This window comes from Peromyscus eremicus, chromosome 16_21 (assembly GCF_949786415.1).
Source record: "Peromyscus eremicus chromosome 16_21, PerEre_H2_v1, whole genome shotgun sequence".
NCBI classification, from domain to species: domain Eukaryota; kingdom Metazoa; phylum Chordata; class Mammalia; order Rodentia; family Cricetidae; genus Peromyscus; species Peromyscus eremicus.
Genome location: NC_081432.1, coordinates 11,098,372 through 11,124,217, shown reverse-complemented (window position 1 = coordinate 11,124,217; position 25,846 = coordinate 11,098,372). Strand labels below are relative to the sequence as shown.

At 48.1% G+C, this 25,846-nt stretch overlaps 1 protein-coding gene across 2 annotated transcripts; it reads right to left on the bottom strand.

Annotated features, from left to right (window-relative positions):
- Positions 1-649: 649 nt before the first annotated feature.
- Smarcb1 (SWI/SNF related, matrix associated, actin dependent regulator of chromatin, subfamily b, member 1) lies at positions 650-25,138 on the bottom strand. 2 transcript variants are annotated; one of them, XM_059281932.1, is made up of 9 exons: positions 24,859-25,138; positions 20,792-20,930; positions 19,070-19,199; positions 14,439-14,576; positions 13,287-13,414; positions 9,711-9,877; positions 8,184-8,374; positions 1,287-1,418; positions 650-964 (listed from the first exon to the last, which is right to left on the bottom strand). In XM_059281932.1, the coding sequence occupies exons 1-9, from the start codon at positions 24,949-24,951 to the stop codon at positions 925-927; spliced, it is 1,158 nt and encodes a 385-aa protein (XP_059137915.1). In that variant the 5' UTR covers positions 24,952-25,138; the 3' UTR covers positions 650-924. The 2 variants fall into 2 exon arrangements, with proteins under 2 accessions (XP_059137915.1, XP_059137916.1); XM_059281933.1 differs by having other exon boundaries at positions 20,819-20,930; positions 24,859-25,136.
- Between the last annotated feature and the right edge of the window lie 708 nt (positions 25,139-25,846).

Genomic DNA, 25,846 nt, shown 5'->3' with positions numbered 1-25,846 from the left:
TGCTGTGTCAATTCTATACCACACCACAAACCAAGGACAAAGGGAATGAGGAGCTTACCGAAAGCACAGCTTGGGGTGGGGGGTAGAGGGCTGTACCTCTTCTCCACATACTGCCAACTTAAAGGATGGCACACAACTGTGTTCTATTTCCCTAACCTCACAACAGGCCGGGGAAGGAGCAGGTCCTGGCCACAGTAGAGATGGGTTTAGTTAACCTTTCTTGGGTTGCCAGAACAGAAGACTTCCTGTTTGTGTACTAGTGATGTCATGTCCAGGTGCTGCCCACACATGACCAAGTCCTCTAGAAAGGACTCTAGAGCAATATGGTCCCCCCAGCTGGCAGCAGCCCGTCTGGATGCAGCAGGACCAAGGCCAGCAAATGAGCCTCAACCTCTACAGAGACTTGCTGAGCACAGAGCTGCACAGGGAAGCTGGAAGGCACAAGAATGAACAATGACTTGGCTCTACTTTGGGGACCTTGGGGCTGGCTGTGGAGACCCAGTGATCTCCATGTACTCACTTGAGAATTTGAGGGCAAGAAGGGCAGGGTTGGCACATCAACCTTGACTAAACCCTCTTCCATCCACGCAGGCTCTACCTCAGGCCCCACTCCTAGCTCTAGCTCACATTTTATGCTCTCAACACCAAAGAAGCTCAACTGGTTACTTTTATTTAAAAAGTGTTGCTAGCTCTGTCTGGGGCTCCTATACAAAAACAAAACCAACCCAAATGAGGCTGACGTTAGACTTTGGGGGACAGTGCTGGGGCTTAGCAAATGGAATGTGTGCTGAAGGAAGGCACCCAGGAGGCCCTACCCCATTCCTCAGGATGGCACCAGCTGTCCCTTTGCCTCTCTCTTTACCACAGAGGAAGGAAAGGCAGTCTTTTGAGATGCTCCGTGGAAGTTGAGCATGGACGGCTTCATCACCAGGCTGGGGCAGTGTTGGCGAGACGCCTCATTCGCCTGAAGTAGGAGAACAGGGGGTCAGCTGGGGCCGGTCACAGCTCTGGGTGGCCACCCTCCTAGGTATGTTATTTTTTCTAGAGTAGGTGGTGTGGGGCCCATCTAGAAGGAACAGTCTCCAGCCTTTTTCTTGACCTTGCCAGTCCGCTGCACTGGCCCTGTTAATCTCTATAGAAACCCTGAGACCTGCTAGGGGATGTTGTTCTCTTCAAGGAAATGTACCCTGGGGCCTGATCCCCACAGAAACTTCCCCTTAAAACTAGGTTCCTAGGGAGAAGATACCCCTGCCTCTGCCAGGGAAGATAGGTGCCTAGGGGTGTACCTTGTGTTCCGGTCTTGATCCCGGATCTTCTTCTCCATCTCAGCATCGGTCAGTGTCTCCAGCAGGGGGCACCACTGATCAGCATCTCCGGTATTTCGGATGGCAATCTCAACTGTGGGAAGTGGGTTCTCACTGAGGGAAGGGAAACAGGGAGAGGAACAAGGACTAGTTAACAGAATGGCAGCTCGGAAGTCCCCCAGAAACCACTGCTTTCTACTCTGCTATTCCTTAGCAGATGGCCAGGGCACAGCAGGAAGGCCCACTTCCTTGTCCTAGCTCCTCCCGGCAGCAATGCCAATGGGCAGCTGCGGGATGACTTCTGTCACTGAACCTCATGCAGGATGCCAGAACCTGTCTAGCAGAAACAGTACTACCTACACCCTAGGCAGTCTCCCTTCAAGGCCAATTCTCCTCGATAAGAAGAACTGAGGGAGCTACTGGCTATGGAGGTAGTTTCTTTGGACAGAATCGTGTCTCAGGTACAGCTGACTGATAGAGACTGTAGTCAGGCCTGTCTACCTTACACTGTCCAGCGTCAGTACCCACCAAGACCCACTGATCAGGGAAACACCACAAACACCAAAGGGATGGGAGTGGAGTTGTAAAAGGATTTCTCCAGAGGCCTCAAGCTCCTCACAGAAGGCCACTGGGTGGGCCTGCTCTTAACTGTTCTATATACACCTATCCCTTGGCTTACTTCTCACACTAAGCCCTGGAGAAGCCAGCCTATTTGCTTTGAGACAGACAGCTGGTTGGCAGAGAACTGGGGCTAGAAATGATATCTCAAGGCTTAGAGTCCTTCAGAGAGCACCTAACTGCACCCTAGAGTGTGTGTGGGGATCATCTGTTCAAGCCTCTTGCCAAATGGACACAATGGTGTGAAGAAAATGGGAGGAAGGCTACAAGGGTACAAGTACTGGGGATGTGTGTCTGTGCCGCTCTGCACCTTGGTTTCCAAGTTGTAAGAGGCAGCTAAGGAGGTACCCAATGTGTCACAGCAAACCCTAGCCTAGCAGGAAGCCTCACAGCAAGGCTCTACCCGGTCCTCTCCCTCCACTGTCACACTGCCCTTCCAGCTAGGTGGCCTTCCTGTCACTTGAGGAGATGGCCTCCCTACTCTACCTACAATCTTAATCAGGTGTGTGCCCACCTGCTGTCCTGCAGTACCTTGTCAGCTCTGGGAAAGGAGGAGACAGAGCCCAAGTGATGATACTTGGCAGATAAAAATGGGATAAACAAGCTGACTGGGTTGTTTCGGTCTTTGTCTGAAATATGGCAGCAGAGTTTACTATTGAGAGGCTTAACATTAAACAGCCAACATTCACTGCAGAGGCCTCTTCAGAGCCAGACAAGTCCTTACACAGCCTCTCCCAGGCTTCAGGAATGGTGGACTTCACAAAAGCAAACTCCTACACCAGATTGGATTGCAGAGTCACAATTCTTCATCACTGCACTAAGCTAACATAGGCCAAACGTGGCATCTGAGAGCCCATCCTAGCCCAACTCTGAAAGGTTGGGCTTGAGCCAATTCTTGGCATAAGGGTTTCAGGGACCTTGAGCTTGGATTAAAGCCAGAGTATGGGTAAAGCTGGTTCCACAGACTAGGGGAGCCCTGGCTTCTTGCAGACACAGGTCTGACTTACTACTGAAGCTCGGCTAACAACATCTATACCCACAGGCTCCATAGAACCTGGAAGCCCAAACTCTTACTAGTGACTCAGAGGCCAGGCACCAGTCAGCCCCCACCCTGCGGTCCCAGGGCAGGCCTCTTCTCAGCAGCTTCATTTGGAAATCCAGGAACAGCCCAGGCAGACTCATCCCTCATCTCCAGGTCATCTCCCTTGGGAGGGCAGGCTTGAAAGGCGCCAAGCCCAGGCAGAAGGAAGCAAAACATGTTTTTCTCTGAATTTAAATAAGAGCTGGCAAACAGGCCCAGAGGCCCCTTTGTTTACCTCCTTGACTCTGGGAAGATTTCACACCATGGGTTTGTTCAAAAATAGAACTACTAGAGCTGACCATGAAGGAATGGGCATTGAGCCAACACTAGCTGCCTCGGCTTTATGGGGACACACAAGCAGAGATGCTGCCCTGAGCCCCAAGTCTGTGAGCCAGAACCCTGGACATTCTCCCACCACACAAACACCCCTTTAAAAGCTGTTAGAAGACGCTAATGGAGTGGATTCGAGTTGACTTTTGATGTAAGAGTTTTGTTGTTTTTTTCTCTGTGTAGTCCTGCCTGTCCTAGAACTCAATATGTAGACCAGGCTGACCTCGAACTCAGAGATCTACCTGCCTATACCTCTCAAATGCTGGAGTTAAAGGTATGTGCCAACATGCCAGATCTGGATGTAGGACTTTTTTCTGTGATGTACAGGCAAGCTGAAAAGCAATATCATCCTCCCTGTATGAAGAAGAGAATGGAGACTTCAGAAAGAAACAACCTGTCTAAGGCCACCTAACTGGGAGGAAAGGAGACCGAATTCTACACTCACCCTTATATTTGCAAGCCACAGCTGCCATGCCCCTTAGGATAGGATGAGAGTTCCACATACTCACTAGGAAGGGGCAATCTGTGGGCAAACTGGTGATACAATATGCCTCTGCATTAGGCAATAGTTTCTAAAATGTCTCTCTCTCTCTCTCTCTCTCTCTCTCTCTCTCTCTCTCTCTCTCTCTCACACACACACACACACACACACACACACACACACACACACAGAGAGCAACCAACTAAAAAAGCCAGGTGAACTGGACTGTTATCAAAACAACGTTTGTGCTGCAAAGGACACTATCAAAAGAGTGAAAAGGCAACTCAGAGGGTGGGAAAAAATATTTACAAATCATACCTACTAAGGAATGTATATCCAGATTATATGGAGAACTCTTACAAATCAAGAAGAAAAAGAAAAACTGGTTAAAAACACAGGCTAGTAAGATGGCTCAGTGTGAGGTCCTGAGTTCAATCCAGAGTACTCACATGGTAGAAAGAAAGAACTTCCTCCTAAATTTGTCCTTTGACATCCACACATGTGTATATGCACATATCCCTCCCCCCAAAACATAAACTGAGGTTGGGGTGAATGACCTGAACAAGCCACTTTCAAAGACATATACATAAAGGGCCAATAATAATGAAGAGATATTCACTAGGAAACACAACTCCAGCCTATCACTTGACACTCACCAGGATAGCTAGTCAAAACAGCAAGACAAGCCCTGGCCAGGGTGTAGAGCCTGGGCCCACAGCACTGGTGGGTTCTGCAGGATGCTATAGCCTCTGTGAAAAACAGCTCAGCAGTTCCTCAAACGTCAGGTATGACAGCTCATCATATGATCCAGCCTCAGAGGAGGCTGAGCCAGGAGGACTGCTATGAACTATATATTAGAGGCTAATCTGAGCTACAAAGTGAGATCCTGTCTCAATAAAACAAGCAAAACACAAGTTCACCGGGAACAACATAATCCAGAAATATTAGAGAGCCAAGAGAACTGCCAAGAGTGTTTAAACACAAACATACAGATGTCCTTAGCATGACTTACTATAGCCAAAAAGTAGAAGCAACCCACAGCAGAACAGGTAAGTCAAATGTATATATTTAATCAATGGAATATTATTCAGCCATAAGACCGAAGTTCTGATAATGCTACAACATAGATGACCGCTGAACACATTATTCTAGGAATATGGCTTATAAGGCCAAATAGTGCCAGCCTGAGCTTTGTGGCGGGACCCTGGCTCCATAGAGTGAAAACCAACCAGACCAAACTAAACATACATTTAAGAAGGCCAGGCAGAGTGATTCAGACCTATAATTCCATCACTTGGAAGGAAGGTAAAAGCATGAAGATCAGAAGTTCAAGACGTGCCTGGGCTACAGAATGAGTTCAAGACCAGCAACTCAGTGTGACCCTACTTCAAAATCAAAAAGTAAAAAGACACTAAATCTTTATTTATCTCAGGACTTGGAAGGCAGAAGCAGGCAGATCTCTGAGTTTGAGGTCAGGCTAGTCTACAAGCACGTTCCAGGACAGCCTTAGGTTCAATCTCTAATAATGCAAAAATTAAACAAAATTTTAAAATACAACAAATGGCTAAGTGGTGTGGTGTGAACTGTCTCTAAATGGGTTGTTATAAAAATAAAACCTGGGCTGGGCTAGCTGGTGGAGTTCTACTAGGATACCTACCCTCTCTGGTACACACCTAACTAGCCCAAAGGGGTTCTAGCAGGTTCCCCCACCTAACTGCTGATGCTACACCAGCAGAGGACCATGTTTCTGTCCCTCACTTAGGCTCAGCTGCCAAGCCTCTGACCAAGTACACCTTCACCTTTCCGCCCAGCACATGATCCTGGCGGGGCTGTGGGTACAAGCAGCCCCAGGGATAGACACTAGAGACCAAGCTCCACACAGTGCTTGGAGTGGGCATCCGAACACCTGCTCTACCCTTCCTAACCCAGCCAGTGCTCACCCCAGCCAGCTTCACCTTAGGCTGTGTGCCCACCCCCAGCCGTTGGGTACACTAGGAGTCAAAGCACACTGGCAGCCACACATAACACACGTCTTTCTCCTGTGCCAGACAGGATGCTGTTTGCTGGTCCCTGGCTTTGGAGCAAAGGGCTGGCTCAGGAGAAGTTATCAGTCATTTTTCTGTAGGGATTCTCCTAAGAGCAGCAAGCCCCTGCTGCCTAACCTAGCTCCATTCCTCATCAAGCCCATTTCCCCACATTTATCATCGCCCTTCTTAAAAACAAGAAAAAGAATTAAAAAATTTTATCTGCTTTATTATAATTTTATGTGTATGAGTTACTTTGCCTCCATATATGTATGTGTACTAGTGCACATGAAGACCAGAAGAGGGCACCACATACCCTGAAACAAGTTACAGATGACTGAGAGCCACCATATGGGAGCTGGCAATCGTTCTGGGTCCTCTGCAAGAGCAGCAGCGCTCTAACCTCTGATCCATCCCTACATAGCTGTCAGAGCCCTTTTGTCCTCACTCTGGTTCTGAGATGTATGTGTTGCTAGAGTTGTTCTGTACATTCAGTTCTGTACTCAGGAGCCTGGAGCCCTTACCAGTCTGTCACCCCCTCTCCCCACCATGCTTCTTGTTCCTGTCATGGCCTTTATCAGGCCATCTAATGCACGGGCATCATGGTCTTGCCCCACATGCTCTGTGACCAGCAGCTCTCTCTGCTACTCTGTGGATACAACCAAAGACAAGGGACCATGGGATGGGTACGGAAGGGGATGATGGGACATGGACATGCAGAGAAAGGGAAACTGGCCACCAGGAACTTAGTGTGCTTTCAACATGAAGTGACAGAGCTTAGAACTTGAAACTTGTTTTAAGGGGTCATGGAACTCAGTGCTTGTCATACTCTGTACATGGCAGAACCAAGGCCAGGGCTCCTTCTCCCAGGGAGGAACTGTAAGGACGATAGGGACCACAATCATTGTCTTGTGGTAAGTGGTTAAGAAATCCCGAGTTTCACATGTCCATGAGGTGAGGTGACGCAGTGCTGGGGATACAGGAAGCATCAGTTTTGGCTGCTCCTGTCCTCCGGATTTTTAGACTCTGATTCTGATGTACCCCAATTGTCACTGCTAGGTCTCTTGCAGTGTGGGTAGCATCCCAGCTGCCCAGATGGTACAACACAAGGGACTGGTGTTGAGAGCTCACCAGGCTTAGGACATGTTCTAGGAGTCCAGGCAGGCCACGGTGGGAGGGACGTTTGCTTGCTCAAATTTCTACCAGGGTGGGCCTATACTTACTCCCAAGCATTTGAAATCTGAACTCAGAACTAAGGACCACAGCAGAGCGAGGCCCTTCCTGTCTATAACTGAGCACTCAAGCAATGGGCCCTGAGTCCTAACCTAACACTATTGGGTGGCTTCCAGGGGGTTTGCTCTGGGGCACAGGAGAACTGCAGGTGACCGGGAGTTTATCAAGGACCTGAAGCCACTTGGGATCTGATAATGTAAATGCTGCTAAGAGTTGGTAACAGAAGAAAATGATGTCAGCAGGAGCCATCAGGAGCCTCAAGAAGCTGCATCTCTCAAGCCTTGACCATAGCACTTAAGGCTGCCACACAGCACCGTGAAGGCCAACACTCGGTACCTGCTGCTAGAAGCAGCCAGCTGCATGTGCACAGTTTCGAAGTGGGCTCCCCTACTGATTGTGGATGGATCCTCTGTGTCACTGTCACTCCCAGGACCCATACAATGTCACCAGGCATCACAGGACCTCAGACTGGACTCCGGGGAACAAAACCATCCTACATTGGCTCTCAGGCCTCCTGGCCTTGGCTTCATACAAGGTGAACGGACACTTTGGCTGCACCCACAAGCAGGCTTTCTGCAGGAATGGTGAGGCATGGGACAGACATCAAGACTAGAAAACGGAGCTGCTTGGCCAGTGGGCTACTAGAGGGGTGACAACAAGCAACGCACATGCCTGCTTAGCATGTCACAGGCTTCGGCTGAGGGGGCTCATACCCTTTTGGATGTGCCTTGTTCCTTCTCGCTCAAAACATTTTTATTATTTTATGTGTTGGGTGTATTGCCTAAATGGATGTCTGCATACCCTTTACGTTCCCTGTGCTCACAGAGCACGCTGGATCCCTATCGAACAGAAGTTCCCTCTCTCTAGAACCTTTTCTCTTGCTCATACTGACAGAAAGCCCTATGGAAGCTGATTCTTGGGATGTCTGGTAAACCTAGCTGAGTCCAAAACCTACTAACAAACTCCCTGAATTGCCATGTCTTTGCAAAAAGCCCTTTGTTCTTGCTTTTGCTAAGCATTCCAGTTCCCAGTGGAGTCTTTTTCCAACGTAGACAAGAAAGAGGACAAAAACGTGAGACCAGAGGGAAGGATGAGTGTGCTAGTTATCCTACCTGAAGGCGTAGGTCTTCTGGTGCCAGCTCAGCTGTCCCCGGATGCTGTATGCGATGGTGGTGACAAACTCCCCGCCCAAACCCAGCTCTGAGCACAGCTTCAGGGCGAACTTCTCTGGGGAGTTTTCCTTCTCTGACATGTCCCATTCAAACTGGTCTACCAGGGAGATGTTGCCCACATGGATGTTCAGCTACGGCAAGAACCAATAAGCACAAGTGAGGGCAGCCCAGGATGCTGTGAGGAGGTGGGGACAAGCCATGCTCGGTTGCCAGGTCAGAGTGAATTCTGCCCATGACTCAGGAGCTAAGAACCAAGGCTGGCCCTCGTCTGTCCAGCTCCTTGTTTACAAAACAGGACCGACCTCATACACCTCCCAGACTGTCAACAGACACTGAGTTCGCACCTTACCCTCTCTTCTCATCCCCCTTGTCATCTCATGCTGACCAAGTGTGTTCTTTGTCCTTTACACCTGTGGCGATCAGTCTTTATGTAGCTATGCTGACCACGTAGGGTCCTTGAGTCTGTTTTAAGCCACTGTCTACACCCTAAAGTCACTGCTTTACAACCACCTTGCCAAGCAGCCCACAGGTACACCTGCCCTATTTACTCCTTACCCCTTAGAAAGACATGCCTATTCCCAAACACCAACTCCACAAAGTTGCCCTCTGACCTCCATCCATCCTGGCACACACATACTAATGATAGTTGAAAAAAATTCAACACAGCAAGACACATGCATCATAGCACACAAACTAATAATAAAGCTAAAAATGCTGGGCGGTGGTGGTGCACACCTTTGATCCCAGCACTTGGGAGGCAGAGGCAGGTGGATCTCTGTGAGTTTGAGGCCAGCCTGGATTACAGAGCTAGTTTTAGAACAGACAGAGCTACACAGAAAAACTGTCTCAAAAACCAAAAACTGAAGTAATAATAAGACAAACAAACAAATGAATGAAGCTAAAGTCACCCATCAGGCTGACTATTACCAAACAAAGAAGTAAGGAAGGGAGGGATGAAGGAAAGAAGGGAGGCAATACAACTTTTGGTAACTATGGGGAGATACTGGAACCTTTGTGCATTGTTAGTGGGAATATAAAATGGTTCAACTGCTGTGCAAGTTTGGTAGGTCCTCAAAATATTAAAGGACAATTTGCTACAAGTGATCTAGCAATTTGAACTTGTGAGTATAAACCCCGAAGAACTGAAAGCAGCATACAAACAAGTATTTGAATTATGAAATATTTCTGGCCCAGTACTTAATTAGAATATTACATCAATGCTGCACATCTCACTAAGGGCTTTCATACTTCACCACCAGCTGCTTTCACCTTCTAACTCGGGGACTGGCTCAGAAATATAGCAGCACTGGCTGTCCTACCCTCAATGTGACACTGCACTCTGAAAAGTCAGCCCTCCCATTCCTGAGGACACAGTCGGGCTGTCGCTGAAAGATGCCTTCCCAGAAACTGCACCTCAAGCAAGGAACCCTGACAGACTTCCAAGGGCTGAGTACTCTTTGCACCTACCTTGATGATGACGCGCTGGTCAGACTGGTCCTCCAGGATGCTGTCTGTAGGGTAGGACTCAATCTGCTGTCTAATGGCAGAGGCAATAGCTGGCACGAAAGTCAGCGGATTCAAATCCAGGTCGTCACAAAGGATTTCTGAAAACATCTCAGGGGTCATCAGCTTCTCTGAAATCAGAAAATGCAAACATTCCAAGCTATTTGCAGAGCCTCATTTTATGGTGCTCACACCTGTCCTGGCTCCTCCCATTTCTTCCTCCTTTGTCAAACCTCCCCTCATGCTGATGTGGATGACTGGGCAACTGAACGTGGCCTTCCCAGACGCTCAGAGCAGCAGAGGAAGAAGCGTCCTTTCCCTTCTGGCCCACATCATTCAGATACCTGCCCCTGGGGAATCTTCCCATGGTTCACCTCCTATGAAACCAGAGTGTGCTCTCAGAACCACACTTGGGCAGTCAAGATCCAGGCCATGTCCATCAACACCAGGATCCCTCTATGTTCTTTTGCACCCACAGCTACTTGCCTCCTACCACTCTTCATCTGTGATATGTTTCTATAATTTGAGCATTTGAAGAACTGAAATCATACCTTATGCAACTTTGGGAGTAACTTTTTTCTAGTCAGAAAAATTCTTCAGAGAAGCTAGCCATGGTGGTACATACCTTTAATACCAGCAGCTGGGAGGCAGAGGCGAATGGATTGCTATGATTTCGGGGCTAGCCTGGTCTATATAGTGAGTTCCAAGCCAACTAGGGCTACATTCTGTCTCAAAAAACGAACCAACCAACCAAAAGTTCTCCAGAGATCCATGCAGGCTGTTATTTCCTTTTTATTGCTGATTAGTATGCTGTGTGTGGGGTGGTGGTGGTGGTGTCACATTTTATTTAAGTATTTACCCACTGAAGGGCATCTAGGCTTCTTCTAATTTCTGGCTATCATGCATAAAGTTTCTGTCAACATTCACATGTAGGTTTCAGTGTAAACAGCTGCCTTCAGAACTTCTCTGGGACACATGCTCTACACTGAAGCTGCTTGCTCATATAGTAGTCAAACTGTAAAACAGGTTTAGGTTTTGAACGGTTTTGCAGTACAGCCCAGATATTTACATTTGCACCAGTGTAAGGGACTCAGTTCTTCCCTTCCTCATTGGTATTGTTACTAGTCTTAATTTGCATGTCTGGAATAGCTAATCAAGCAGAACTCCTTTCCAATGTTTGTTCCCATCTGAATAGCTTCAGTGAAATGTATCTTCATGTCTTCTGTCCTAGTTCTAAAGGACTTTAGATTTATTTTTATGTCTGTGGTTGTTTTGTCCGCATATATGTCTGTGCACCACTTACATGCCTGGTGCCTATAGAGACAAGAAGGCATTGGATTCCCTTGAAATGGAATTACAGACCTGCTGTGGGATGTTCTGTATGCTGTGAATGTGTTGCTCTAATTGGTTGATAAATAAAATGCTGATTGGTCAGTAGCCAGGCAGGAAGTATAGGAAGGATAAGCAGAGAGGAGAATTCTGGGAAGAGGAAGGCTGAGTCAGTAGACGCCAGCCCGCCGTCCAGGAAGCAGCATAATGGCACACAGGTAAAGCCACAGAACACGTGGCAACATATAGATTAACAGAAATGGGCTGAGTTTAAATGTAAGAGCTAGTCAGTGGTAAGCCTGAGCTAACGGCCAAGCAGTTTTTATTAATATAAGCTTCTGAGTGATTATTTTATAAGTGGCTGCGGAGTCCACGGGACTGGGCAGGACCAGAGAAAACCTCAGCTACACAGACCGTTGTGAGCTCCCATGTGGGTGCTGGGAATTGAACCTGGGTCCTCTGGAAGAGCAGCCAGTGCTCATAACTTCTGAGTTAACTCTAGCCCATGTCCTTATTTTAAATAGTTTGCTTTGAGTTTTTACAATTTGTTCTTTCATAAAAGTATCTTGATCATATTCTATTCCCTGTTATCTTTTTCTTTTTGAGACAGGGTCTCCCTATGTAGCCCTCCCTGGCTGGCCTGTAACTTGCTCTGTAGACCCTGAGCTCAGAGATCAGCCTGCTTCTGCCTTCTGGGTGCTGGAATTAGAGGCATGCATTTTCACATCTGGCTGTCTTTTTACCCTTCTGACAGGGTCTTTTGCAGAGCCAAGTTTTGATGAGGTCCAAGTTTTAGTACTTTCTGCTCTGGACTGTGTGGATGGTGACTAGTGATTCTCTGTCTAGCCCTGAACACCCAAGATTTTCTCTTACACTTTCCCCAACAAGTTTCATGGTTTTGTGTTTTATATACATCAAGTCTGTGATTCTAGAGTTTAGTATTCACTGTGAGATTAGGTCAAAGTTTATTATCTTTGGATAATCAATTGCTCCAGCATAATTTTATCCAAAGGATTATCTTTCCTCCAATCAACTGCATTTGCATCTTTTTGTCACAAACCAGTGACAAAAAGGCTCAGAAAGGGGCGAGGATAGAGGCATGAGAGCACACATGTGGCCTTGTGACATCAGGGAAAAAGCTGAAGGGGAGCTGTGGGGAGGCACTGGACCGAGCCTGAGCAATACCTTGGTCAGCACTAAACTAGACATCCTTGCCACACCAAGCCCCTAGAGCAGTGGTTCTCAACCTTCTTAATGCTGTGACCCTTGCTGTGGTGACCCCCAACCATAAAATTATTTTCATTGCTATTTCATAACTGTAATTTTGCTACTGTTACGAATCGTAACGCAAGTATCTGATATGCAGAATAACCGCCACTCGAGAGCTAACTGACTCACAGGAGGAAGGCGGAACCTAAAATTCACATATGACGTTGTTATTTGTATTTCTTTTTTTTGCTGTGCTTGCTTTTTTGTTAGAGCCTCACAAATGCAGCCCAGGCTGATCATGATTGTGCAATCCTCTTGCCTCTACTTCCCAAGTCCTAGGATTACAGGTACATGACAGAGGGCCTAATTTTAGAAATGCACTTTTTTTCCATGCTGATTTTTTTTTTTCCATCCACATTCTATGTTGCTGACCAGACCAAGCCAGCCATTAAAGCCATGTACAACCACACATTTAATTATTTATTAGCAGCTGGGAGGATAAGGTATTGCTTATTCTTTGAAAGCTGGAAGCTTAAGGTAATGCAGGCAGGCACAGTCTTCTCTAATGAGAGCTCATTCTTGTTACGTTGGTTTCATTGCTACAAAGGTAGACTGTCATTAAGTGTGTCCTTAAGTTTCTCTAAATAACTTCATTTCTGCTTTTTGTCATGAGTTGAAGCAGTGAGGCCTCAACAAAAAAAACCTTACTTAGTAGCCAACCTTGAACTTCCCAGCTTTCAGACACACAACAGAGTGAATTGCTTATATTTATTTATAAATTGCCCAGGTTCTGGTTATAGCAAAAGAAAACCAACTAAGACACATGCTCAGTCCACAAGGAATAGCGCACAGTGGCAGAGCCAGGATGAACCCAGAATTTGCAGCCTTAAGAACCATGCCACAAAGTTTCAAATGTCAAGACAAGAATCTGCCTGACAGGCAGTTGGTTGAAAAGTGGGCCAATTTCATATAAAGCCCAGGCAAAGTTGACTATCCACATACCATTCATGTTCCAGGTAAAGGCATCCCGCAGCTTCTGCCCATCTATCTCCATGTCCAACCTGATGGGTACCAGCACCTCAGGCTGTGATGCATTCTCATGGATCACAGCTGGATCATGGTCATCAAAGCTGAAAGTGAAACCACAGCAGCTGTCAGTCAGGGCTCCAGGGTTCCCTATACCTAGGTCCCCAGGGACACAAGTTTCTAGCTTCCCTTTGCACTGTGGGTCACTGTAAATATGGTTGGAACGGACAGGCCATTTCTTATAGGCATTTATCATCTAACACTGAGATAGCACAGAAGAGGTTACAGGGGTCCCGAGGCCAGTCTAATGGGAGTGCGGGGGGGGGGGGGGGGCAAAAACAGTAAGCTCAAACATGTCTAGGGTTAGGTTCTGCAACAGCGTGGGGCAGTGTGCTTCACAAATGCACCGGAAGAGCCAGGAAGCTGCTGCTCTAGAAAGAAGAAAACCTAGACATGCCAGCTTATGCCTGTATTCCTAGCACTTGAGAAGCTGAGGCAGGAGAATTGCCAAGTCGGACTCATTGTAGGTCACTGTAGGGTACAGAGTGAGACTCTGTCTCAAAACAACAAACACTACCCCCTTGCCCTTGAGGCTCAGCAAACACCTCAGGAGAGGGGTGGAAAAACACCAAGGCCTTAGGTGAAAGCGTAACAAACCTCTGATGGGAGCAATGCCCTGCTCACACCTTGATTTGGTCTGTGAACCTTTTTCAGACTCCTGCCTTTAGAACTAGGAGAGCATAAATCTGCACTGTTCTAAGCCACTAGTGTTTTGTTTCAGCAACCACAGAGAACTGATAGAGTGGGAGCCACGGGGATATCACCCCAAACCCCCTAGGTTGGCTGTGGGCATCAGATGACCCACACAAAGGCCTAGGGACTATGTCCCCAAGGATTACACTGAGATGCTAGGGAAGGGGAAATGGGAGAGAACAGAGCAGCGAGCCAGGGAGGACGGGGAAAGCCAAGGATGGTGTCCTGGAAGGAAGAGAACAGCATCCGAGGCAGTGGCCGGTAGCATTTGTGAAAACACGGTCACTGAATAGGGTCTCTCTGGGAATGAGCCTAAATGCACTGGAAAAGGAGGGGGGCATCTGTGCAGAGCTAAGCACAGCAGCGCCTGCTCACCACAAGGGGAAGGTTCGCTTCTTGTCCCGACCCATGCGGTTCCTGTTGATGGTGGTGGAACATGGCACAGCATCTAGATGGTGGGAACTGTTGGGCAGGGTGGGTACCCACTGGCTGTTTCTCTTGGCCTTCTGTTCCCTAAAGAGACAGAGAGAGAAAGTAACCCCTTCAGACCAGGAGTCAGGTTCTGCTCACTTGGACTTTACTCCTGTTCAGTGGGCACTACTGTGCCCCTGCCAGTCTCCAAGCTCCTGTGGAGGACATCTGCACATTTCTTACACTGTAGGACTCTTCTTGGCACCTAGAGGTACCTGTGTGAGAAGAAGGGCACAAAAGTATTAGATATAGGGTGGGGCATGGTGGTGCAGCCTTTAATCCCAACACTCAGGAGGTAGAGGCAGGTGGATCTCTTTTGAGTTCCGGGACAGCCAGAGTTACATAGTAAGACCCAGTCTCAAAAAACAGACAAAGAAAGAGGTATTAGATACAGCCAGGCACAAGTTGGCCCTTAACCACGGCCACGATGCACTGCATTACATGCTCCCAGACATGGTTTGCAGAGAAGCACATCCCTTATCAGGGAAAGGAGAGTAAGACACAGACTTTCCAGAATGCTCTGAAAAGGGGAGTCAGATGCTGAGTCAGGGCTCAGTGGGCAAAGATCTGCAGCAATGGAGACTTGACATGATGGGGCCAAGCTGGCTTCTCTAACTCCTTCCGGCTCCACCCTCACTCAAAAGACGGTGATGCTGTCAGATGAAGGGGGGTGGGGGCGGCAGCAGGAGAAAGACACTGTCTCGGTGAAGGGCTCCAATTACAGCGTCCCTTGAGTTCTTGCCCAGCTGCTGGCTAGGAGTCCCTAAACGCCTAAAAGGATTAATGTGATTGATTTCTGAGGCGATGTCTTGATATGTTGCCTAGGCTGGCTCTGACTTCCTGGGTTCAAATGAAGCCTTCTGAGTAGCTGGGGCTACAGAGATGGCTGGTTGTGATTTTAGATGTGCTGGCCATCCCAAAATGCACTGACAAGGCTTCTAGTCTTTAAACTCATGAACTATACAAGTGAGGAAAATGGATTGATAAGTATAATCTAGGAAATAGCACTGGAGATAATCAACCAGGCCATGCAACATGAAAAACTCTCTCTTTCCGCAAACTCCAGGTTGCTGTTACTATTGGGAAAATTCCCAAAGCTACTCCACACTAGGACCTTCTATGCTTTGCTGTGTGTCTTTCCTAGTGAGACCCTGGCTGGCGGATAGGGAGCCACTGTGTGCTGCCCACTGTGCGTTAGCTTTAACTATAATAATTAAATGATTAAGTAAAAAATAATAATAAAAAAAAGAAAGAATAAAAACCAAGCTAGTGATGCAAGCAGGCAGGATGGGTACATGTCTCTCTGCCCTTGAATATGGATGTGAGGTGACTACTGAGTTCCTCCCTGACTGCCCCTCAACGGTGAACTATAACTTGAATTGTAAGCCAAATAAACTTTGTCCTGCTTCTAAGCTGCTTTTTGTCAGGGGATTTTAGCACAGCAGCAGAACGGAAACCAGAACACTGACCTATCTACCCCACTACTGCACTCAGGGTTCCTGTAGTAACTGTCCACTCGAGTTCAAAGGGAGGCAAGAACACTTTCTAAGAAAGGTCAGGACGTCGTCCTTGGGGGCAGAGCCTTTAAGTGTAACCTTTATTCTGAAGAAAAAAAGCTAGAGTCACTTAACACCTATAATGCTAAAGCACCCTCTGGGCAAGGGTGGGCAGGGAATGAACCACAGTGCCGAGTTTGGCCACGACTTTACCAAGTTTACAGCACCACAGGTCTGACTCTGACCTTAAGGTCTGCTTTCACCTTTGAGACCTGGACCACAGCCCAGCAACTGAGACTAATCTGCACATGCTCAACATCTGGGACAGCAAGCCCAGTTTCCATCTCAGCCTCTGTGGACAAACGGTTCATGAGAGTGTGAAATTTTAAGTAGCAAATTCTTAAGCCCTATCCAGATTAAATGAGTATCCATCTCTGGAGAGGGCTGGCATTCTTTGCACCTTCCAGACAATTCCAGTGCAGCTGGGCTTGTATCTGGAAACTGCAGATCTTCACTATTTAGTCTTCTGTGCTGACCCCACCCCTTGACCCTCAAATCCTGCCTATCTCCAACCTTGCTCCTATTAAAAGAACTTGCCAAGAATCCTAAGAGGGGACAAATTATCCAGTGACAGGATAACTGCAAGGCCCAGTGTCAGGCTGACTGGGCAGTGGAGCTGCTTATTTCAAACACTGGACACCCCTATCCCTGTTTTTGGCTTCCAAGGCAATGGACATCTACTCCCTCAGCTGGTGCTCATATGACACAATCCAGAAACTGTTTACCGCTGTGTAAAGGGTTCCCAGCTGACATGTGCAAACATAAAAGTGTCATCCAGATGTACATAACTCCTTCTGTGACTTCTGGGAAGGTCCAGTTATCCTTATGTTCTTACCACATCCCGTGGGGAAAACAAGAATCTGCTGAGCATGTGTCTACAGCGCCCACCAGCCTGGATGCATGCCACCTTCTCCGGGGACTGAGGGGGACCAGAAAAGCAATCTAACAACAAAGATGAAGACAAACCCGGATGGAAATGATTTTCCACAGCCACATCACTCTGAACAATACCTTCCTCCCTTCCTACTCTCTGGGTTTTGTACATTAACATTTGTTTCTTTTCTCACTCTGTTTTTTGATAAGGTCTCACTATGTAGCCCAGGCAGGCCTTTAGGTCAAGACCCTCCTGCCTTCACTCGAAAGTTCTGGGATTACAGGTGTGGCCACACTGACTAGCTTTTATTATTAAGCTTTGAATTTTTAAAATGACATGAGTGACTGGGGATGTAGCTCAACAGTAGAACATGTTTTAGCGAAGAGGCCCTGGGCTCCATTCTCTACTCCACCCACAACAGAACAAGATTACAGAAGAGGACAAACATTCTTCCCATGTTTGTTTACCTCTTGTATTTCTAGATGTGGACTACATTCTAGTTATTTGTGTTTTACGGTCTGGGGTGTAGCTCAGTGGTGGACACAAGCTCACGGAGTCCTGGGTTCAACCTCTAGCACCACTACCCCCTCCCCAAATCTATTGGAGTCCTCAGTCTCCAGTTTTAAGTCTAGATGTGCAGACACCACATACCATACAGTACATTTTTAATTACTTGCCTCTTGACTGCCACAGATACGTTCATAAAAGTTCTGTTCTAGGCTGGGAAGATGGCTCGGTGGGTAAAGGCACTTGTTTGGGAGTATGGTAATCTGAGCACATGTAAAGATGGAGGAAACCAACTCCACAAACCTGCCCCCGACCTCCACATGCATGCCATGTCACACACATGCAAGCTCTCCAGCCCTACGATAATACTGCATGAAAAAGTTATTTTTAAAAATAACTCCAGAGATGTAACACGGATTGCTAAACGGTCTTATTAATAGAAAACCTGGAGCCAGATATTGGGGTGAAAAATCAGAGAAACAGAACAAGCCACAGACAACTTCACCTTACCAACTTCTCAGCCTCTAGAGCGAGACTTCCTGTTTACTCATGCCTTATATACCTTTCTGTGCCCTGCCATCTTCCTTCCTTCATTCCTAGTGCTGGGATTAAAGGCGTGTGCCACCATGCTTCCAGGGTGGCCTTGAACTCAGATCCAGACAGATCTCTGCCTCCCAAGTGATAGGATTAAGGGTGTGTACCACCACTGTCTTGCCTCTATGTCTATGTCTAGTGGCTGGCTCTGTCCTTTGACCCCCAGATAAGTTTATTAGGGTACACAATATATGAGATCTCTGAGTTTGAGGCTAGCTTAGTCTACAGAGTGAGCTCCAGGACAGCTAGGGCTGTTACACAAAACCCTGTCTCAAAAAAACAAAAAAACAAAATAAAATTTTTCCTGGTTGGGTGGTGGTGGTGCACGCCTTCAATCCCAGCACTGGTGTGGGAGAGGCAGGTGGCCTCTGAGTTCAAGGCTAGCCTGGTCTACAGAGTAAGCTCCAGGACAGCCAGGACTATACAGAGAAACCCTGACTCAAAAACAAAACAAAAAAAAGTTTGGACCTGAGGATATAGTTCAATTGGTAGAGTACTTACCTGATGCGCATAAAGTCCTGGGCACCATCCCCAGCACTATTATAACCAGGCATGATGGCACACACTTGTAATCAGAGCATCCAGGAGGTGGAGGCAGGAGGATTCTAAGTTTAACACCATACTTAGCTACACAGCAAGTTTAAGACCAGCCTGGACTACATGAGACCCTATCTCAAAAAGAAAGAAAAGGCTCTTTCAAAGTTTTACCTGTGTACATTCAAATCTTATTTCTTTCGGGAGTTTATCTGAGTCACTTTTTTTTTTTTTTTTTTTTTTTTTTGGCAAATGAGTCCGTTTCAGAATATTCCAGAATTCAAGACTTGGCCTCTGTTTGTTAAGAATTCCAAAATACAGAAGAAACTTAGAAACCTAGGTCAGGCAGTTATAAACACAGTGAGTAAAGTGTTGAAAGACATTTCAGTTCACTTTAACTTGTTCTTCATGAGAAACCCCCACCCACCGCATGTCCCTGAAGCATACACACCGAGATCAGGAGGGCGTACCTGAGGTAGGTGGGGGGCTCTGTGCTGATGGACACAGCCTTGTATTTCTCATCGTTGCCATCCAGAATCTCTTCTACCTCTGAGGCTTTCAGCAGCGTCACACTGGTGGCGAGGGTGGTGTACCCATGATCTGTAAGCAGAGAGACCCCACTGTGGTCATCCTGCAGCAGTGTGGACAAGCTGCCAGCCAAGTTGACACAGCACATGAGGTCCTCACATGCAGGAGGTGGGGAAAGCAAGGTGTCAAACTCACTACTGCTGAGTGCTGGCCTCTTCCAAAAGGGCAATCTGGACTGAGGCTTCACCTAGACATCTCAGTGGAGAAAGCCTTTGGTGGGATGGATTTGGACAAATTTGCCTCTTAAGAGCACTAGCTCAGGGGCAGACATGTTTGGGGTAGCTGCAGCTTAGGAGCTGCCAGGAAGGCTTCAGGGTAACACCCCAGTGGGAAGAGGTCTGACACCACCACAATCTAAAACACAAAGCAAGGTAGAGATAGAATGAAAGATGAATCCTTTCCTTTTAAAACAAGAGCCCAGAGAGAGTTGGAAAGAACTGCTTCACACCAAGCAAGTTACCATCCCTGAGTCAGGCCAGATGTGCTGTCTGGAAAGTAAGGCAGAACTTCATATCACGTGATCCCCAGCTCTTCTAGGGAACCTTTTGTCAAGAGCTGCTACTTATCTGCAGGACCTGCTTAGCTTTGCTGGAGGACTCACTTGGTTATAGGGAAGGAAGGCACACCACAGAAAGACCACTAAGACTTATGGGAACTCAGGGAAGGGCTGGCAAAGTTAGGCAGCCACCATGCTAGTGACTGGACTCCACTTGTGACAGAGGAGACACAAAGGAAACTGTTTTAGGTAACAGCGGATCTCTTTCAGTCGTAGATAAAAAGCAGCTCTGGCTCCTGCATTAAAAGAACCCCCAATATACCACAACAGACAAAACTACATTTGCACCTACAGACAAGACACACTACAAAGTGCTAGTGAGCACGCATGCATGCACGTACACACGCACCCAGGCCCACGGCAGCTCTCTACAGGGTGCCTCTGCTAAGTGGAAAGCAGTTTTGCCACCTGCCAAACGGCATGTTGCACCATCCCCAAATGTCCCTGCTGGAGGCCCCGAATGTCTGAAGAGCATCTTCACTCTGCACAGAGTTGCCACAGCCCAGAGCTTGTACTGGTTTCACTAGCACCAGGCGGCTCGCCCAGCAAGCCCGGCACAGGGCAGGCCACATGGAATGGGGACATGCACATGAGCTTAGCACACTGGTTGCCAAGATGAAGTATTACGGGATAAATGTGCTCTGGAGGGAAGCGGTGAAAGGCCCAGAGGAAAGTGAAGGGACCACCATCTGCTACTAGGGCTGCACGAAGGTGACTACAGCAACACACTCACAGCGAATGGCAGCAAATCACAGCATTCCTAAAACGTTTTGAGACCAACATGTCTTCACAGCACCTGCTACTGCCCTGGCCCCGGCCCCGCACGCACCCACTGGCCCAGCCAGGAACACACAACAGCGGAGCACCGAAGACTCCCCGTGCTGCTCTCACCTGAATCATGTGTGCGCTGGCAGGGTGGCCTGCCCCAGGATGCTCCCTACCCACCTAAGGTCAGGCTGCAATGAAGACACTGGAGTGAAAACGTTTTATCTTCATGACATAAGCGAGTGGTTTTGAAACAGGTTTACAAACCCTCGTGAAGACGCACCCTTAGTGTTAGGTTTTGTTTTTTTACCATGTGACGATGCAACTATTTTCTTCCTCTCTTCCACAGTGGCTAGTCGCCTCCAGAGTGAGGGGTATCTCTTGTACAGAGAACCTCGGAACATACGGAGGTAGTTTCCCACCTATGAGTAAAGCAAGAAGGCTCATTATGAGGGTCAGGCCATCTATCACTATGCTGAAGGGCTCTGGCATAGAGGATTTGCTGGATCAAGTATACGAGATACAAGGCCTCCAGACGCCAGCCTGTCAGCAGTCATAAAACACATTCTGCTGACATCAAGGGTTCAACAGCAGTGCACATCTGGCTGGAATCTGTATCCTGACATCAGAACCAAGTTCCAAAAGGCCTGGCCAGATGTCTAATAGGGCAGATCCCAGACCTCAGTAAGAAGCTTGTGATTTTGATCTGGACTAAAGAGTTTTTGGCACTTTTCTGAAATCTAAGACTCCTGTGACCTCCTTTCATCTTAAGAAGCAGACTTTGATATTTTTACAAGGCAATAAACACCAAAATGTCTTTAATTTTAGACAGATGCAAGATAATTTGTCCTGCTGCCTGGGTTGCTTTATTTAGTAACAAAACTCAAACCAGAGACACCAAAGGATCTTCCAGGGTCTAAAAAGCACTGTATTAATAATCCCTGACTATCACAGAAATCACGACTTCCCCCAAGCACTAGCTTCAGCTTGTTCAGAGCAATACTGTAAGCACAGCCTTCATGAAAAGCTAGGCCTACTATTTTCTTAAAGATCCATGGTCTCACTGACTTTTCAGAAATGATGTCTGCACAGCCACACTACGGGGACAACCAGGGGATGCGGTACAAGGTGCTGGCTCCATCTGCAAATCTGGGCCTCTTTACTCCCCTGTCAAATGTTTAAAAACTCTGATTTTTTTTTTTTTAACCTGAGACAGATTCTCACTATGTAGCCTTGGCTAGCCTGGAACTGGCTATGTAGACCAGGCTGGCCTTGAACTCACAGAGATGGGCCTGCCTCTGCTTTCCAAGTGCTGGGATTAAAGGTACGTGCCACCACGCCAGGCCCTCCAGTCTGAATTCTGCTCTAGAGGATCACTCCTATTATTTTTTTCATCTTCTCTACCCATTATAGCATATATTTATTAAGACAAAGTCATTTCTCCACTTTTCTTCCAGGAGAGATTTACAATAGCCAGAGTTGCTGAGCCCCAGAGCCTAATGGTCTATATAGAGAACAGCAAAGACTCCTTGGTACTATTTGGTTTGTGGGTCATTACTATCCAAAGGTAAAGTATGGTTTTCATTCATTTTAAAAAACAAGTCAGGGCTGGAGAGATGGCTCAGAGGTTAAGAGCACTGGCTGTTCTTCCAGAGGTCCTGAGTTCAATTCCCAGCAACCACATGGTGGCTCACAACCATCTGTAATGAGATATGGCACCCTCTTCTGGCATGCAGGCAGAACACTGTATACATAATAAATAAAAGAATGAATAAATAAATCTTTAAAACAAAAACAAGTCAGCAATGTTGCCCCCACAGCTACTGTGAGGGTCCTGCAGGGCTTCTGTACTAGAGCTTTCCTTCCTAAGGTCCCTTCAGGGCTTAGGACACTAAGGCTAGACAGCTTGGCTTTTCCTCAATCAGTCTTTGCCCTCTCTGGAATACAAAATAAAGATTCTGGATTTGGGTATTCATTCTTCAAAGTTTTGTGACTTGTGTGGCACATGGCAGGATGGCGCTGACACAGTCAGACCACGGCAGGTGCTCTCCCACAGCAGCTCCACAGATGCCTGAGACGCTGCTAGCGCTGCCACGTCTGGCCCACGTCTTTGTCTAAGAGGAAGGGGCCAAGGACCATCATCTAGACAGTACTACCACAGGAACCACAGAAAGGATCACACGATCCTAAGCTCTTCCCAAAACCAAAGCCAGGCCCCAAAGAGCAAGTACCCCTGTCCATTTTGGTCTCAGGATAATTATTCTCATTCAACTGGTTTCTAAAACCTAAAGCATGCTATGATGATGACCTCAAAAAGCCATGTATCTCCAGTTTAAGCATCTCATACGCATGAGAAAAATGGGACCAGCCAAGAACAGAGTTTAATGGAAGAACACAAAGCTCTAGGTTCAGTTCCGAGCATGAGAAAAGAGAAGTTTCCCACCCCAACTGATCAGCTGTCTTTTAACTGCTCCACCAGATGAGAATCTTCTTTTCAAAACTACCACCACCCACTCAGAGCTAGGGTCAGATTTACCCTTTCACACGTTAGATCAGGGAAACGTTTCTTTCAACAAGCTGTTCTGTATAGACTGCTGAAACCGCCTTACATACCCTGCATTTGAGCAAATGCCCGTCGGCTAACAAGGACCACTCCCAGCTGTGGGAGATGGACAGGCACTGAGTGCTCGTCCCCAGCACAGCCACTGAGGAACAGCAGCACTGAAGTGAGGGTGCGAACATGTCACGGCACCTCCCACTTCTTGTTTAGTGAAAACAGCAACGCTTAAGTCCTGGAGCCTCTGACAGCACTGGCCCCATTCCCTGATACAGCTGTGTCAAGAACCACGAGGGGTCCTTACAGCCTCTGTCTGCTGTCAAAAACAAAATAAAACGCCGGGCGGTGGTGGCGCACGCCTTTAATCCCAGCACTCGGAGGCAGAGCCAGGCGGATCTCTGTGAGTTCAAGGCCAGCCTGGTCTACAAAGCGAGTTCCAGGAAAGGCGCAAAGCTACACAGAGAAACCCTGTCTCGAAAAACCAAAAACAAAATAAAACACCTAGCAAGCAACCAAAATCCAACCACACGCTAATGAAACGGAGTAGATGGCACTGGAAACAGCTGCCGGGAGGTAACGGTTGGCATCTGTAATGGCTTTGGCTCTCCATGGTGGACAGCACTCACCTCCTCACACGTCTTCTATGTCTACAAATTGACATCCGCGCATCTGCACTTTATAGCCATATCTTTCTTTTTTTTTTTTTTTTTTTCTTTTGAGATAGGGTCTCACTATGTAGGTCAGGCTGGACTCAAACTCACCCTCTTCCTCTTATCTCCTGAGTGCTCAGATTAAAGGTGCACCCCAATGACTGGTCATCCATCTCTTTTTTTTCTTTCTTTCTTTTTTGGAAAAAGAGGAACATAAGCTGGTGTGGTGCATATGCTATTATTGATTCCCAGAACTTGGGTGTCAGAGGCTAAGTGGATTTTTGTGAGTTCAAGGCCAGCCAGAGTTACACAGTGAGACCTTGTCTCAAAACAAAAGGGGGGGGAGCAATAAACTAGTTGGTGGTTGCCCTTAGATGGAAGAAGGCTAGTTTGAGACAATCTGTTAAAAAAGAAAAAACAAAAACAAACAAACAAAAAAACTTCATACAACTTGGCTGGTGCAAAGGGCCAGTTGTAGGGTTTTCCTAAGAAGAAAACGTGTCCATCTGCTTCAACAGAGGCTGTCTCTTCTAGTTATGAATTAGCGATCCTTCAGATTTATCCCCTATAAAATCCCAAAATCCGCTCACAGATGTCCAAAGTGTTGGTGCTTCTGGCCTCGGGGCCTCATCTACCCAAAAGCAAACATTCTTCTCCAACCACTTTCTACAGATAATAAAGATCATAACGCTTCCGCAGCCCACCTCAGAGGCAAGAAAACAAAGAGGTGGGGAGGGAGGCCTTCCTAAGCCTCAGGCTTACAACTGGGTTTCAAGACCATGGCAGTGGGGCGCGTGAGAGCTGCCAAAGGGTTCAAGAGCAGAACTGCACCTCCACCGCCAAGCACCCAAGGGCTTCCGGGACATCCTTTTCGCATCTGCCTGCAGTGTACCGGCTGGACGCCCCAAGCTAGGGCAGATGCTTGGGGTATGAACAATGTTAAGTGTGGTAAAGTCAACCCAGAGGGTCAAGAGTGTGCCGGCCACGCCCACCAGGCCACGCCCCAGCCGCGAGCACGCGCCCGCCTCCGCGGATGAATGGAGGCGCGCACTCGGGGAGGGGGGGGGCGGGGAAACATAGGCCCGCTCCGGGCTCGAGCCCGCAAGCCGGTGCCCCGGAAGCCGAGAATGCGCCGCGGGCTACCTCGGAGCCGATCATGTAGAACTCGCCGTCGTCCTCCAGCTGGAACTTGACGGGCTTCTGCCCGAAGGTCTTGCTCAACGCCATCATCATCATGGCGGCGGGGGAAACCGGCAGCCGGGGTCGAGCTGGAAAGAATCCGGTGGGCTGGGGGCGGGGGGCCGAGGTGCGTCGGACCGAAGGGAACGGAGGCCGGGAGGTGAAGGGCGGGCCGGGCGAGCCGGGCGGGCGCTCGTGCCACTACTGGGTTCCTTAGCGGCCGCGGCGACAAGGAGCAGGCCACCCTCCGTGCGCATGCGCGGGGGGCTGACGCTAACGTGCGCGCCGCCGCCTGCGCAACCCGAGGCCGACCGCGTTCTCGCGGGCCCTTAAAGGAACCCGAGCGCTTTTCGCTCCCGGGGCTACCTCCCAAGTCCGGTATGGAGGAAAACTTCTCAGCGACATAAATAGCCACTGAGGCCCTGCCTCGGGCGGTGGATTTCCTAGTCGCACAGCCAGGGCTGGCGCTCCGCCCAGGGGTGAAGAAAAGAAAAGAGACTTTAAGCGGAGAGAAGGACCGTTCCATCTGGAAGCCTGAGAGTCTGGGTGGGATGGCGACCCCCAAGCTAGGACCTCAGCCAGGTTCTCCACCCGAGACTTCTCTAGGAATAGCTGTCTCCGCTGCAGGCCCACAGCTGTTCCCGAGGCAGTACTGGATGGAGATTGGTACTATTCAAAGATTCAGGTGGTGTGCCGAGTGAACGGGAAGGGCCGCTTGCATTCTTCCCTTAGCTCTGCAAGCTTGGTGCCCACAAGCCCAGCCCTGCTCGGTGCGTGCCTCTGTCCCTTGGGCCTTAACAGCCCTGCGGGAAGACAGTGCCGCTGGAAGATATCCGTGCAATCCACCATCTGTTGAACAGAGCAGTGACTCAAATATGTTTGAGCAATGTTTATTGTAGCACATTACAAGAGCTAAGTTATAGCCCAGCCTAGGTAGCTGTTCAGCAATAGA